Source organism: Sylvia atricapilla, chromosome 4, assembly GCF_009819655.1.
Source record: "Sylvia atricapilla isolate bSylAtr1 chromosome 4, bSylAtr1.pri, whole genome shotgun sequence".
NCBI lineage: Eukaryota > Metazoa > Chordata > Aves > Passeriformes > Sylviidae > Sylvia > Sylvia atricapilla.
This window is the reverse complement of record NC_089143.1, coordinates 9,183,468-9,200,582: the sequence shown is the minus strand read 5'-3', so window position 1 is coordinate 9,200,582 and position 17,115 is coordinate 9,183,468. Positions and strand designations below refer to the sequence as shown.

General features: G+C 40.4%; 1 protein-coding gene across 1 annotated transcript in view; it reads left to right on the top strand.

Annotated features, from left to right (window-relative positions):
- The window catches only part of LIMCH1 (LIM and calponin homology domains 1), a 175,416-nt gene extending 167,889 nt beyond the window's left edge, over positions 1 to 7,527 (top strand). The window contains exons 31-34 of the mRNA XM_066317063.1: positions 141 to 218; positions 886 to 994; positions 1,899 to 2,001; positions 4,465 to 7,527. Coding sequence (XP_066173160.1) covers positions 141 to 218; positions 886 to 994; positions 1,899 to 2,001; positions 4,465 to 4,490 — 316 coding nt within the window. The 3' untranslated portion in view covers positions 4,491 to 7,527. The remainder of the gene's footprint in view (positions 1 to 140; positions 219 to 885; positions 995 to 1,898; positions 2,002 to 4,464) is intronic.
- The last annotated feature ends 9,588 nt before the right edge of the window (positions 7,528 to 17,115 follow it).

Here is a 17,115-nt window from a genome sequence, read left to right as displayed (position 1 = left end):
CTGAGCAGCAGCCAGCAGAGTAAGACTCAGAACCAAAAAATCCTGAAATTCACTAACTGGAATTTCTCCATAAAAAAAAAAACAACTGGGGTTTATTTGTTGTTCAGCTGTAGTAATGCATCTTCTCTGCTGTGTTTTAGGGCAGGTTATCATGAGAACTTCCGATCTGGGCCGTCATCTCCCTGCTCTCCTGCTGCTCTGAGTCAGTCACCCAACAGGTACTAAAGGTCAATAAGGGATTTTGCAGACCAAACACGTCTTGTAGTTGCTGCTGAACTGCCAGAGTGAAAATCACATTAGTATTATGTGGATGCACTATTAAGTCTGCTAAATGTTGCAATCCATAACAGTCCAGGGGATAAACATGTAGCTCCCTCTCCCATATTTCTTTCCTGCTTCAGTGGTATGTTATGTTTTCAAACAACACAGTTCAGAAATAACTGGAACTCTATTTGTTCATTGAAGTGTCAGTAAAATTTTAATGGGAAAGTATAGACCTCAGTCAAAGTGTGGACTCAGAGCACTTAAGCCAAAGAATGTCTTCATTGTGAATAGTCACATGCTCAAGAGTAAGATCTGTTCTAGACTTTGGCACTTGCTGATTTAAAAATAATTTTTCCTTTAATTTCCAAACTAGAAATGCATTTTGGTTTTTGCTGATTTTTAATTTGCCCACAATCATGCTAATCTCCTAGAGATTTGATTCTCTTGAGCAACCTGTATGTCTTTCAGTGAGTTATGTACCAACTCTAAATAAATATTAACTGTAGCCTGATTAAATCACTGTTAATTTGGGGTATATTAGAATCAGTCCCTCTTGACAAACCTATTTGGCTTCATTTTAGCATCAGTTGCTGTGTTCTTACATCTGTGTTTGTTTCCTAGGTCTGTCAGTGGGAAGAAGCTTTGTTCTACCTGTGGTCTCCCTCTTGGAAAAGGAGCTGCCATGATTATTGAAACACTTGGTCTTTATTTCCATATTCAGTGCTTCAGGGTACGGCTCTTGCTTTAAAAAGAGAAATCTCAAGTTGTGCACATTGCAAGTGGAGAGTAGATGTGAAACTGAAAATGAGAGGACCAGGGGATTTACATGGGTTTTATGTCTGTTGAAGTATGTTTGTAAAGAAGTGGAAATAACACAACTAATGTGTTATTTTGCAGTCAGATATGTTAATTGGACTAAAACACTAAAACCTGTGATCAAGCAAGCAAACTTAGCTTCTGTACTTCTGGTGGGGGGGAAGCATCAAATAATTTCCTCAATTGTGCTCACTGTTTTTTAAATGTAACATCATTTACCTTGCAATTTTTAGGTGGGCTTTTTTTCCTTCCAAATGCATGACCAGTCCAAAAGCCATCTTTGATCTGCCCCATGGTTGGAAAGCTTTGACTATGGAATGAATGGTGTATTCTGGCTTTTCCCAGAAAAATTTCTTGACTGTTCTTGAGTGTTTCAGTTTGGAAATAACCTGAAGTGTTTTCTAGAGAACTCAGAAAGTATCCATTTCCATTATCTCTTGCTCAATTGATATTAGACATACATGAAGACTTTTTTTGATTTTAGACATTTACCCAGACTAAATCTCTGACCTCTTTAAGCTTTATCCATCACAACTGACCTGCCTCTAGAATGCAACCTCAAGGTCAGATGTCCCATACAATAATTAAACTTCACTTCTGTGTTAGTGGAGGTTGCTGCAATCCAGTCCTAAGCACTTTTGACTCTATAAAAACCCTCTTCCTGATTTGCAGTGTTCCCCAGGAGTATGGGCTGGGTTCTAGGGGAGTACTTTTCTCACCATTCCAAGAGCTACTTAAACTAAAGTGAAAACTTGGGAAGAGTTGTGGCAGATAGTAGGGCATGGTCTCTCTTACTTTCCCTATTCTTCAACTGACAGTGTGGCGTTTGCAAGGGACAGCTGGGAGATGCAGCGAGTGGCACAGATGTCAGGATTAGAAATGGTCTTCTGAACTGCAACGATTGTTACATCCGATCCAGAAGTAAGTACCGAGTCCTGGGAACTCCAACAATACCCTGGCCATGATTTTAACCGGTGGGTTTGTCCAGCTCTGACACTCGGGCATGACTTTGCCATGGGAACAGGAGTCTTCTCATGCCATTTTAATTATTTTCTTGTATCAGAAAAGATTTCCGAGCCCATTAAATTTTTCCCAGACCACCTCTGCTCAGCAGTATTAGACTTAAAGGCTGTTTCTGTACATAAACATAAACTCCAATACTGTGCACACATATTGCATGACTTGGAGGCTTGGATCTCCCACATCACATGAGACAATGTAGGTAATTCTACCCAATCCAGGACCCTGGGCTGTGTTTGGAGAAGTTCCCATTGTTTAAATCTCTAGGCCTCTCTTTTGTGGACAAAAGAGTCCTGTAAAATATTAGGCACATTCTGTAACTCATGGTGAGTCCTTGTGCTGGTATCCCCAGATATATGCTAAATACCTTTGCTTGCCATAGATTTTAAAGAACAAGCCAGACAAATGCATGTCAAAAAGAAAACTGTGATTTTGCTGCCTTAGAGCAGGTCACCTAAATGTCTTTCCAAGTCCTGGATTTCTGTGACTGATACGAAATTACTCGAGCATTTTAGTTTCACCCCAATGTCACCAGTGATGGTCAATGCTCAGGCTGGTTTCCACCTTGTGGAAAACAGTAAGATGCAAAACAATAGGAGTAATTGTCATCTTCTGTTAAACATTTATTTGGTATATTCACTGCCTGCAGTTCCATCTGATAAGTGGACATTTAGAGCTCTTTTCCCTTAGCTTACTATTTCCCTTGTCCTCTCCCAAAAGCAATCGCTGTAGAAATCCAGGAGTAGGAAAGGTACCTTCCTGCCTTTGCCAGAAGAAAAATGGGTACTTTTGTCCTGATGCTTCAGGAAGGAGATACTTCTCCATCAGCAAAGCTAGAGGGTGCTATTGTACAACTGATTTTTTGGCGATTTTTTTTCTTAAATTCTGCTAAGAAATGTTACCAACTTTTTATTATTTATTTAACCTGAAGTATTTCTAAATAGATTTTTCCCTTTGTGCTTGATACTACAAACCTTCCTCATGTGGATGAGGTCCTGACCCTTAAAATTCAGATTTGCATATCCATCTTTACATAAAAAAGAGAGGAAGGTACAGAAGTTATAATTTCCTTCTCTTCTTAGTCCTTTCTGCTTAAATAAAAACTGACGACCCTTGAGGATAGATAAAGGCTCAGATAAATTGTCAGCTTATATGCTATAGAAATCACTCTCTCCATCATCATTTCTACTGCAGTGTTACTAGAAAATGTATTACAGAGCTGTGTGCAGTATTTCATGTAACAATGTTTTTTGCATTTGTACATACCCAGCAGAATGGTAACCAAGTCCATGAAAGAGGAAATAGGTTTTGAGAAAATGTATGGCTCCTGAAGAATAATAATGACAAGGGTTTTAAAATTTTTACTACAAATTGCTTCTTCCTACTCTGAACCACTGGTCCTCCAAAATCCCAAAATCCAGTTAGCTGAATTTAACCTACAGCAACTGTTGTTGACAATTCAAAAGGACTGGTTTTGATAGAACTGCAAATATTGCTAGTTGCTAATTTCTGACTAAAATTTGCTGCATTGCACACCTGAAATTAAGAATAAACTGGTGCTATATCAGTGTTTTGCCTTTCAGTTCTGGGAATAATGCTGCAAAATGTCAAATCAGTTGTTTGATTGCATGGTTTGTGCCTTCCTGCCCCCATGGCTGCATCTGAAACCTGTGCAGCAGTGGGCAAAAGTGATGGTCTCTGACTTACCTAGGGGTAGTCAGTATTGTTTTGAGACACTTATGGACATCTCCATGAAATATTTTGGCTCTCAGAAGCTTATCTAAAAAAAAAAAAAAAAACCCAGATGATTCTGTTTCAAAATAAATCATAAGAAAAGATGACTAGAAAAGTATTAAAGATTATGTAGTGGTCCAGGGTCCAAAATATTTCTGGTCTTCAGATAACAGTGGATGGGTTTTTAATCAGTAAGTTGTTTCTGTACAACGAAACCTCACAAGGAAAGAAATTCTCTATTCAATGTCAAACACAAGTTGATGAGTGTCAAAGTCAAAGTCTAGAAGTAAATTCATGAGATTCCCTATATGGCTAAAAAACACAAGGAGTCTTTTGCTTTACTATTCTGCCACTGCAAAGCCTGAAATAAATATACACACAAATACTTTGGGAATAAAAATAAAACTTCATGCAGAATGCATTTGACACATGGCAAGGAAAAGCATGGAATTATGCTGAATCTTCTTTGTAGTAGTTACTGCCCCAGTTTTGTAGGAGAAAGGCAAAACAGGGCACAAATGTATATATAGCTCCAGATGCATTTTTATGAATTGTAGAGATCATGTAAAAAAAAGTCTGTATTTGTTAGAATTTGTAACCAGTTATTTGTTTTGGTTTTGTTTTACCTAGCTGCTGGACAGCCAACTACATTGTGACATGACTTTCAGTCCTAATAACTTTCAAGAAGGAACTCTCTTCTCATATGTATCGGCTGCCTCCAGACAATCACTTGTGAAAGCTTGAATCCATGGACATGATGGCTCTCATCTCGTTTTTAAAAACTCACAAAAAAAGCTGCACCTGCTCCTTTGAAATGCAATATGTTGGTTTTTGCTTCCTTAAGAAACTTGCAATATGTATGACCATGTTTGGGAAGGCAAAGCCTAAGTACTATAAAAAACACCTTTCAGGTATGCTTATGATACCCAGTCTGTTACCTTGTTCTTTTGAAAGTAATAAGAGAATAAACATGCAATAAAGCTGTTTTGTTTTAATATTTCTAGCAATTAAAAAGTTTGAGTTTACAGAACCTTTATAGAATATGCCAACTTGAGCTGAGAAGTAATTTTGAGATAGTGTCTAATCAGTGCATTTGAAAAACTAAACATCACAGCACGACTTCTCTGTTATAACTGAAGCTATAACTTTTTTTATACAGAGACTAGTTTGATAATACATCCTGTAATTCTGAAGCATTTTGTGTTTATATTACCTTCAATGGAGGGTAGAAGTTAAACAAATAAATTATTGCACCTTTAGTCATAGGATTTTTTGTTTGTGTACCTCAAGTAATGTTCACGACTATAGCTTAATATTCTCTGAAATAAAGATTTCTTCATTTAACCTAAAGACTGCATACCATTAACAATGGAAAAGTTCCCATCAGGAGCAATCATTCTCAGTTCAGCAGCCTGTATTGTTATTAAACCCAGTGAAAGGTGATGTGGGGGAGAGGCAGCCGAGCAGGCAGACCCAGTAGAGTTGTGAGTCTCCAAGCTGCAGTTTGATGCTGTGGTGAAGCTTTTCTCTTTGGCATGTAACTTGCCAATCGATTTGAGTGGGTTGGACTTCTGCTCATTCACTCGCAAACATTAACACTTGGTTGAAATCTCTCATGCAGAGAAACACGTGTGGTTTGGGTACCTCCCAGGGAATTAAACAGCCTTGAGCCTGTGTTCCTCCATCCACCCAAAAACAGTCAGCAAAACACAGAAGTGTGGAAGATGGGCAGGGAGGAGGCTGGAGCCACAGGAAGAAAAACTACCTTGCCTGTGTTTGGGACAGTTTTCCTTTGTGCTATTTGATTAAGCGTGTGCTCCTTACTAAAGTGATCCAGCAGCTCATTGAAACAGAGGTTCAGCAGATATCTACAATACACAGACAAAGTTAGGGAATGTGTTGCAACTGTAAAATATCCTAACACTTTTTGGTAAACAATTACTAGAAATATCTTCAAATGGAGGGGAAAAAAAAATCTTTTTCTGCCTTAAAACCAATATAAAACTAAATGAATCGAGATTTCTTTTTATCTATGTGTGTATCTGTCATCTTTTGATGCGTTGGTAAAAAAAAATGAAGTGGTTATTAGGGAAGCAATAATTCTGAGTTTTTCTCTAGGTAGCAGTTATTTATTGAAATGCTAGACAGTTGCTTGCATGTGAGTTGCATAACCATGCAAAACTGCGTGTCATCAAACACACACATGTCATTGGAGGACATTGTGACTATCTGCTGGAAAGTTACATGTTACTTCCTTAATATTGTGCCTTAGAAAATGCAAAGCTATTGCACACAGTCAGCAATGACTTATGGATGCAATAAATCCAAAAAGCTGAAGTCCTTCATGGACTTCACCTGGGGAATATTTTTAAGTATAAAAAAAAATAAATCAGACAAATGTTTTGGAACTAAAAGTGATATCCTATATTTTGATCAACCACCTGCATGATTTACTGTTAAAGGGTTCTGGTAACCAGGATAACACACTCTTTGCCTGTGGTTGTTATAACATTTTCCCACAAAGAATGTGTAACGTGGAAATCCAAGACGCAGATTTCGTAACTGACGTGGTACATCCGAGTAACTCCATGCGCTGCATTAAGGATATGTAAATACATCATGTCTGAACCTAATTTTTAAATGAGACTGTGCATGCTTGTGCATCTATTCAGTATGAGTCTCTAGCACTGCTTCACCCTCATGATAGAGTTAGTTGTGCAAATCAGTCCCCAAGTGTATCAAAGGGTTGGTTGTCTCAGAGGTCAGGTCCGCTTCTCATTCATGTAGGGGTAAGCGCCCAAAGGGCTTAGGAGCATGGTTGGGATAAAGTGCATGAACGAGGGGGGAGGGATATTGCATTGCACTGCAGATACATCACTGGGTCTCTGGAGCTGCTTAGAAACTGATCGCAGTGTCTATCAGATAGTTTTGTACGTGCATGTTGTAGCAAAGTTGATTGTGCGTAAAGCGAAATGAAGCAGCGCTCAACGATGACGATTTTTTCCCCTAATGAACATCTATTCACCAGCACAGAATCATTTTCAACAGGTTTTTAAATCATACTTGCCAACTTCTTATGTTTGATTTTATATTCCCTCTGGAGTCAATCTTACATGGCAAATTCATTCAGGCTAAGATTTTTTTTTTTTCACTTTTTTTCCAGTTTAAACGCATTAAGATGATACATTTCTAATCAGGAACTTTGGGCACAGGAAAAAATGCTTTCCTACATTTGAACTGCAATGTAAATGTATTTGTTGCAAAAAAAATGATTTACTATTACTGAGCAAGTACAATATATGTAATGGGTTTTAGACGTTTTGGAATTTATTTAGCCTCTTACTACTTCAGAGAACCTGAACAGGTGTCATAACCCATCTGTATTTTACAAACCCATTTTCATGGTGTATTTTTTCCTTACTCTTGCTATGTAGTGTTATTGATGCAGTACATCTGTAGTTTTCAGTGAATGTTGTAAAGGTTGGTGAACCAGAAGGGAACCATCCTTACCTGCATGTCCATTCAGGGACAAGGATTGCTCTCCTAGCTGGGGCTAATGTTGAATACCAATTATGCTAATCTTCCCTTTATTTTATTTATTCTAAAATGCCTCTGGAAATTAGGAAAACTTGTCTAAAACTCAACAGCTTTTATAGTAAATGTATGTTTATAAATAAAATGTTGATTACCTTTGGTGGTGTTGATTTTTACTTATTCTAACTAATTTCTATTTCGTGAACCTGGATTGCACAGTGGAGGCTTCTGCTTGGTTGGGTTTGGCTGAGCCAAGCTGTGTTCCCCATGGCTGTGTTCCCATATGAGATGATGAGATGAGTTGAGATGAGACAATAAAAAAGGCATAGCTGAGATGGCAAAATACACTGTGGATTGCCACTGTAAGCTGTTGCCCTCTATTCACAAGAGCATGTGGTGTGCCTGTTGTGGTAAAAGATGAACAGAAAAGGCTTTCTGTAGAGGGGCAGACCCAAGGTCCTCAGATCTTTCATTGGTGTTGGTAGACCATGGTTCAGACTTTCACACAACAAAGCACTTTATATATAGCAATGCTAAATATGTTCTTAGTTAATTCCATTTTCACGTAGCAAAGATCCTGGAATTTGTGCTTAGTTTTGCATATGTTGGGGTAGCTCACTAATTCTTGAATTGCAACAATGTGTGACTTGTCCAGTCACCAGCAGAAAGTTTACACAAAATTTTAAACTAATAACTGCCCCTCTTTCTACTTTTAATTGGGTCATAAGTGGATGACGAGTTTGGGGTTGTGTCAGTAGAGCATCTCGGCTGTTTGATGAGTCATAAGGACATACAGATAGGTTTGTTTTTTTTTTTTTTATTCATTCATTCATTCATTTTTATCCTGGTGCCCTGATGGCAGTGGTGGTGGTCGTGCATTATTCCTGCGTGTCCACGAGGGCCAGCATTCTCTCCAGTGGCAGAGGCATTCTGGGATTCCTGGTAGTGCCATCGGTGCCCTGTCTGCGGGAACAGCTCACTGCCACTGGAGGTTGCTCTGAGGCTGGATTTGGAGGCACTCAGGCAGCGATTTCTGCTCCAGCAACTCTGCACCAAGGCTGCTTGGCGCACAGACAGACATTGTTTGTGACCCTTATGAGCCGGGGAAAATGCTGGCAATCCTCGTATGATCTTTTGTATTATTATTATTATTACTACTACTACTAATTTCTAGTGAATGTGACCTGCATAGTCATTCATGATTCTAAAAGGGAACCATTTACTGAGGTGCATTCATTGAGCCAAATAATTTTGAATACCTTATAAATGGCGAGTTGTGCCACCTGGTCACCTCCCCAGGACTTTCAGCTGCAGGTAGCAAAGGCTGCCTGGGGGTCCCGAGAGAAACCACGATGCTAACAGGGCCTTGGAATGCCCCAGGAGAGGACACTGGCTTGTTCAGCAGTGGGATGAAGCTGAGGGATATGGGAGGAATAGGAGGTGATGGGAGAGAGGAGTGGACTACTTCAGAGAACCTGAACAGGTGTCATAACCCATCTGTATTTTACAAACCCATTTTCATGGTGTATTTTTCCTTACTCTTGCTATGTAGTGTTATTGACAGCTGAGGTTTGAACATCAGAACAGAGGATACCTCATGCAAAGAGGGATGTGTTCATGGCCACCCAGGAGAGCTCTGTGCCTCCTCTACATCCTGGCCAAGAATGATGCCTCCATCCCTCTCCTTTACCCCATCATAGACTGTTGGGACAAGTGCTCAGTTTGCTCCTTCCAACCCACTTTGTTTAGCCCATTTTTTTTCTCTCCTTAGCAGGTATTTTTGTGCAGAGGTCAACAGTGAGCACAGACAGGTGCTGGTAGCTGCAGGAGACTCTAGGCACAGGTGATGAATGTTAGTAGCTTGCTTACCTTATGAGTACAGATCTTGATCCAGAGAACTCTTCTGGAGCATAGTTAAAAGCAGCCAGCTACCACTTCGTTTAGAAAATTAGCTTTAGGTACAGTTCTTGATGGGTCCCCTTCCTGGTAGTGGGAGGCTGGTCAAGTAGTTACTCAATAAAATTTGCAGAGTGGGAGCCTGCCCTTTTCTCCCCTTTAGCAGGTTGGTAACTGGGGAACAAAATGACCAGATGACAAAATGACAAGATGACAGAGGTACATCTGCAGGGAAAATCAGAAGGGCTTGTGAATGCTTGCAATGAGCAGATGACCACCACTTTGATGAGAAACCAAAAATGTCAGTAGCATATATCTCTTGTAAAGGCAAGCAGGTCTCTATATAGTTTTAAAAGCCTCCGGTAGGAATGTAATTTCATCTGAATTTCCTGATAAGGGGAAATGACTAAACTGGAAGCTGCTCAAGTTTTTCAAGTAATAAGAGTGCAAAAAAAGAGATAGAAGGTACAGGACAGGATGGGACTCTTCCTACAGTACAGCAGGGAGTTGGTCTTTGAGAGGGTTGGGGGGTGTCTATTTTCTAGTTCACTTTTTTTTATAAAATGTAGCATGAGTTAAACATGCAAGAGGGAGCTGCTGCTCTGTAGATCTTATTAAATGCCCCGTGCTCTGCAAGACTAGCTAGTGAAGCTAGATAAATCCCAAAGCATATGGGTGTTTAAGTCATTTAGGAAAAAAACCCCTCCATTATTTAAGATAATGTTATAAGTCACTGTTAACTCATCCATAGAGTCCATCTGCTTCACTGCATGTGATGCACTGTAAATTCTCTTAGCCAATGCCTCATCCATAGATCACAGATGTATTTTTTCCTAAGCAGATGACCTGCTGAAGCCAGTCGTGAGTCTAGAAACTAAATCAAAACTAACCAAACTGCAAATCTTTCTTTGAAACAACAGAATTCATCAAACAGGAAAAGAAAGCAAGATTTCAAAAATTCACTTTTTCTGTTACATCTGATTATAGACAAAACCACTCCAATTACAAGCACAGAAATAGAGACGTGATATCCAAATCTCTGGAAATTACATGTAGTAATGCTAGAACTGCTGTGCCAGGAACCTGGACTTGGGTGTTTGCAAAGGCTAGTCCCCCTTTTTCAGTGGCCAAGTGCTCTTTGGTTGTCTTTGGAATGGTTCATAAAACTTTGTGAGTGTGCACAACTCAAAGGAGGTGTTACAATAATCCTCAATATAGCAATATGTCCCTATCATTCAAACTGAAGATGTCACCTACAAATGCACTTTCTTGGGACCACATCTAAATATTGCCAAGTGAGAACAAAGTGGCCATTTGTCCAAAATGTTAAATGTAGGGGTGTTAAGATGTTAAATGTAGGTTTTTTGGGTTTTTTTTAATCTAATTACAAACTTTTGTCAGAATGATTTGGTGTCTGTGTGGCGTATTAATGAATACTAATGGATAGAAGTAGACTAGATTGCAGCATGGGCTTTCTGTGTTGGACTTTGTGCAATTTTGCAGGCCTAAAGTCTTTCCTGACTGATGCACAGTGATAACACTGATCATTTCCAGCCTGAGGGTGAAACTCTCTGAACTGTTTCATGAACTGATGATCTGGAGGTCTTCTAGAAAACATTTGGTTTGGCTCATATTTGGTGCCCTTCCTGGTTCCATGAGTTTATACTGGAAACGTTCTTGGGCAGAGGGAAGTGGTCATGGTTTGCCATGGTTTTTTGGGGGTGGAAGACACTGTTTACAAGTCTTGTTTACTGTCTTGTACACAGGACAAGAATCTGCAGGGGGAAAGCCTTGCACTGAACACAGACATGACTCCTGCAAACCCTCTGTGCCCAGCCTTGTCCCAGTTAGGCTTTAGATAGGTTAAATGTGAAGACAGCAGGTTAGATAGACCTATAAAGTCCATTCTTGTCTTCTTGTTCTAAGTATTCACAGGTCTTCAGCTGAGTTTAGAATGGATGGATAAAAGGACAGCACTCTGTAAAAACCAAGCCAGTTAACACATATCTTACCCATACTCCTAAATGCATTTTGTATCTTGTTATTATTTCGAAGCAGGTAGGATGACATTAAGAGGGGATCTATGTCACTAACTGATGTAATTACAAACCAGTTCCAGCAGACTAAAGCTGAATTTTAAGATTAACTAGCAGCCTCCCAAACCCACTTTGAACCATTTCTGTTGGAATGCCACACGCACATCCAGCGTGTGTCCGTGTGACGATGACAATGCCGGGAAGTGGCAGCAGAGGCCAACCAGCCATCCTGAACCCTCATCCCCTCCACTTTGCTTCTGCCAAAGCTGTTATCTCTCAGAGCATTTGTCACAGATACAGCGGAGCACACAGCAGTTGAAAAGCCGTTATCTCTTTCAAAAGTAGTGACTAATGTGCTTTTGCCCACAGCAATGTAGAAAGTCATTGGAAGATTTTGCTGTAGAATCAGCTGTGTTTATCTTGCAGAAAAACAGCTGCACTTTCCTAATATTTCTTTAAGACAAATGGAGGTCTTAACTTCTTGCAAATCTTTTCTGGTAGCTTTCTTCTTATATTTCTCCTGGAACTGTTGATTGGTATTTTTATATCCTTCTGTCATTAGCAAACAGGAAATTTTAAAGATTTTTTTCTCTGAGTAAAGTAATATTTCACTTTACTGGATGATATTGTCCAGGGTAATTACATGTGGTTTGATAATCTAAACTTAAAAGCACCTTTCAAAAAAAACCATGAGAGCTGACTTTTCTGCCTGTGGTGGCAGCCCATCTACCACAATATTCTGCAGCATGGGGCCCAGCATAATCCAGCTGGTAGCAATGCACAGTGGTGAATCAAATTCATCACAGCCAACTGATGCACTCATTGCACTCCATTTTATACAGAAAAGGATGGTGCTTGTAGTTCATTGCAAAGCTTGCCTCATTAAACCATCTTTTCAGACAATGGACTTCTGAGAAACCTTTGGGAAAACTAAACTCCAAGGAGCTCAGGTGAGCTCAGGTGGTAGCACTGTCTTTGCAGTGATTCTTTTCGTTGTGGGGGATGAAGGGGAAGGAGTAAGCTTTTCACTTGTGCAAGCTGCAAGTCATCCATGCAGTTGGGTTTATATCTGGGAAAAAAGCCTGCATCATTATGTACAGTGACATTTACAGCCATTGCATTTCTTCAAATTGCTGTAGGTGGTACAATAACTTCAAAGCTGTATTTTTTTCACTTGGGTTGGTGTGTTAATAGTTAAATAACTGAACAAGGTGTAGGTTCAAATAAAAAGTTTATATATATAATGAAGTTTATATATATATAATAAAAGTTTATATATATATAATCACATGATACTAGGTTTTCTCAATATCTCTGTCTTAAATGCTTAAAATCTGCTGTAAGCATGAATACAATTAACCATGTGGACATATTTCTCTTTACTGCATCAAGGCTCTTCAGGCATGTGGCTGTTTTCACACACTTCCAGCTCATGTGTTGTTACCCCAGGAGCTGAAGACTTACACTGTACTTGGTAAACTTTGATGTAAAAAGTGATCAATTTTAATTCCTACCAGATACAGGCAAGGTAAGATGAAAAGACAAATAAATCATTGGATGCAGAAGAGGCATACATCCTAACTTCCAGAACCTCTGTATCTGTCTTGGGAAAAGTACTTCAATGAGGATCAAGCTCTCGAAAGATAAATGGTGGAGTTGTAGCACTTCTCCCCTCTTGTTCTCAACCTAGGACATAAGCAGTTTCTCAGTCTCCTTCTGCATACCAGTTAAAACCAGCTGTGCCCCCATGGCACATCCCAGCTTGCCAGGAGGCTCCTTTGGCTGTAGCCATCTCTGCACAGCCGCCCATTCAGCATTGCCCCGCTGGGCTCAGGGCCCTGCTGCTCTCTCTGCACCTTTGCTGTGCATCTGCTGCAGGCAGTTCCAATTTTTTCCCTCAAATGCTGAGGATTTTGATTTTTTTAAGCAAGAAATTCTCAGTTGATCAATACACCATTTCCCAGCTGCTTCCTGCATGTGTGCAGTCAGAATGAAGAGCTGTAAAATAACTAATGTCTGCTTGCAAACAGGGCAGCACTGCCTGCTGGGGCAGTGCTGTAGCAGAAATGGGTATGTAAGAAGATGGTTTGAGCAGCCCAAGTGTGGCAAAGATGTCTGTATGCTGCACTGAGACCCTATTAAAACCTTGGGGCTAGCGAGGCAAATGTAAGAAGACATGTCTCTGTACGGGCTGCCATAGTACTTTTCTTCAAGGAATAAATACCTTTTTATTTATTTACAGTTTAAAGATGTGTCTCTTTTGACAGTACTGAGCTGAAGTTTAAATATAAATATCAACGACTTCCTTATTATTGCAGGAATATAAAATAACTTGGGCTAGATTTTGAACAATTTTGAATGCCACAATACATGAATTCAAGATGTCAGAGACCTTGGAAGCAGCTGGATTTTCAAGGATAAAACCTGATGCACACTCTCAAATTGGCAGACATCATTATCAGGCCCCAAGTCAGGTAGAGAACCTCTGGTCTTACGTGTAAGCATAGCTGCCTAACCTCGGTTTTTCAGGTTTTTAGAGCTCATCATCACCAGAAAACAGTGAAGCCCTTTTCAATTGTTAGTTTAGTCAGACTTAAAAACACCACTGTGAGACAGAAAATTACTGTTTACCTGTATTTATAAATGAACATATGGGTCACAGATCCATTTAATCTGAGCAGAGAAAGAATGTCTTCACTGATGAATTTGATTTAGCCTACAACCTGACAAATAAATGTGCTTGAAACTCAGAGGAAAACCAAACCAAACCATTTTGCATGCATTTACCAGCTGCCGTGACTACAGCACAGTGACTGTGGAGTCCAGAAGGACCAGGCTATCTGAGCAGCTCAGCAACAATCAGCAGAGCAAGAAGCCCATCAGTGTGGAGTCAGTCTGTCTAGAAGCACGGCACACAAAGCAGCAGCAGCAGGGTTTGCCCTGCCTACAGCAGAGCACCAGGAGTGCTGTTGGGAGAGCAGACCTGCTGGCCTTGGAGATCATTCCCTGGGCTCTGAGCTCAGTGAGCCAAGCTGAACCCTTCTGGGGAAACGCCCTTTGGAGAGTGTGCTGGTGCATGATTTGGATTTTACTTCACTTGTTCTGTTCTATGAGTTATTTCCAGAAAGTTTAATGTAAAATTGTTTGTTCATTGTACCCCCCCTCCTGCTCCTTTCCCTTGCTTCAGCCCCAAGTTGTTTGTCAGATATTCATTAAGTGTCAATAATTAGTTACATAACCCTATGCTCCTGTCAGTCACTCCGGGGCCTCTCCCTGCGTCCAGAAGATTCCAGGAGAGGAGTTGAGTGGTTGGGCAGGATCAAGGGGGTCCCCTCCCATTTGGTTACAATTTGATATTGCACCTGAATGTTATGTTAAGAGTCACTCCTGACTTTTCTGTTATTGGCTTGGCACTGTACCCCATCCCTGAGATCTGCCCCCCTTTATAAGTTGCTCCCCTCACATTCTCAGGGTCTGTCCTGACACAGAGCCCTGGGGTGAGGATCCCCCTGATCCAATAAACTCTGGAGCCCTGTCTCTGAAGAGTCCCACCTTTTATCTCCTGCCTTCACCACATCCCTGCCCTTGGTCAGCCAAGAACCCCAGTGTGGTCGTGGTGCCAGGGCTGGCTGAGCCAGGTGACACAGACAGCCACTACAGGAGAGAAAAGGTGGCAAAAGATGTTCCTTTTCTGGAAGAAAGGGGGTTTAAAAGCTGTAAACAGATTGTTGATGCCTGCCACAGTGGTGCAGGAACTGTGGTTTATTTTCTGGTCTTCTTTCCAAGATTGACTTTTCAGCTGGGTGATGTTACTTTGGCTTGATATGTCTCATCTGTGGAGAAGGAGAGGTGGAAACATCCACAGTGCTGTTCCCACAACCTTCTGCCTGGAGAATAACTAATATTTTATCTTAGCAAATAATTGTAAAAAGATCTAAAATTTTCTGGAGGAGAAATTTTCACTAAGTTTTGGTTCCAAATCAGCTTCAGTTAATCGTAAAATGGCTTAAAGGAATAGTCCACATGGTGCTTATCTCTGGAGATGGTTGCTGTGTGACATCCCTGCCAGCATGCTGGGATGTCACAGGATATGCTCCATACAAGTCACATACAGGTGGCAGACTACCCCTGCCAAGGGCAGGCAGCAGCTTGGGGGGCTGCCTCTGAGAGCAGATGTTTGTGGTCATCGTTTTTGTTGTCTGTTCTGCAGGAATTTGTGATATGATGTACCACTTCATGTACCCCTCACATGTCAAAAACCTGATTTCCCAGGAAAATGATGGCCCACACATGGCTGGGGCTGGCCAGAAGCTGAACAGGCAGTCCTGCAGGCTCAGCAGTGACCTGCAGCCGTATGTAGGATAAGCACCCAGAAAGTAACCTGAGCTTACTGCTGGACAGGAGCAACCAAAGCTAGGTTGGCCTGGAAGAACATGGAATCCAAAAGATTTTTGCATTAACTGTTAGATCAACTCATCCAACACAAATACTGTAAAAATAAACACAGATGCTACACGTACCAGGAGGTTAATATGTGTTTTAAAACAAAAGAATCCACCCTTTCCTTCGGACTCAGCCAGACATTGCATGGCAGTATTTTCTGGACTGAGTGTATTAATGGATGAGAACATTAAATAGTTAAAAGGATCCTTTCATCTTGGTGAATCCTTCGCTAGGACAAAATAAACAAACAAGGAAAAACTGCCCAGATCATGCTCCTACTTTAAGTCATGACAAGTGTTGTGAGGGTGACTGCTGCCACACAGCTAAAGGACTGAGGCACTTTGTAAATCAAATTTCAAGTAAAGAGATTGGTTTGCGAAACCTCCTCGGCGTGGAGTCACAAGCTGTCAGAGTGTATTAGCATTATGTTACTGGAGTAAAAAGCAAAACAAATTAAGATGTTTAACAGCTGAAATCTGAAACAAAATTGTGTTTAATGCTGAAAAATCTTGTTAACATATTTTCAGGCTTCCCTTTCCCCAAATATTAAATCTCAGTGTTTGTGAGCATCTTTTTATCACACGTAGAAACCTACTGTGAGAGAATGAGACCTATACACGACATATGGTAAGGATGAGTGTCTCACCCTGCATGCAAAAGCCTCTTCAGCACTGCTGCAGCATCCAGTGGCACATGGGAGGATTTTAAGGACCAGGAAAAACACACAGCTGGAATTCCCTGCGTGTCCAGGGACACAGAAAGCTTTGCATCAACAGCAACAGGCCCAAACTGAAGATTGCACATGTCGTAGCATTTAATGTGAGGGCTAATTTGAACTCCCAAACTGGTTTTTCTTTCATATTGGCTCCCACAATGAAAGAACCATTAAGGGTTTTAGTGATCTTCCAAGACTCTGCTTCCAGCAGAAAATTGGCTCCTTCTCCTTGGACACAAGACCAATTTTTAATTGAATTTCAAGAGATGATGGATGTAGTACTTTATTCCAAGTCTATATGCTAAATTAACAAGGCTGTCTGCTTAGTTTCCTCTTTTGAAACCACATGGAGATGAGTTTCTGCTAATTCTCTTACACAGGGCATTAGACATGTGAACGGAGTCCTTATTCAAGAATTGAAATACTAGGCTTTTTTGCCAAGCTTATTACTTTGGGTAATAATTTGAGCTGTGAGGCAGTACCAATAATTTTCTTTCTGAAAAAGGATTACCAGCTGAATTATTTCAAGTAAAATGAAACTAAACATACATTTTCATCAAAGTATTTTAAAAATACTAATTAATTTTTAAAAGTATGTCTTAGAGCAGGGACCATTCCATTCGGTGGGCTCATTTCATGTTTGTTTTTTTCTTTTAC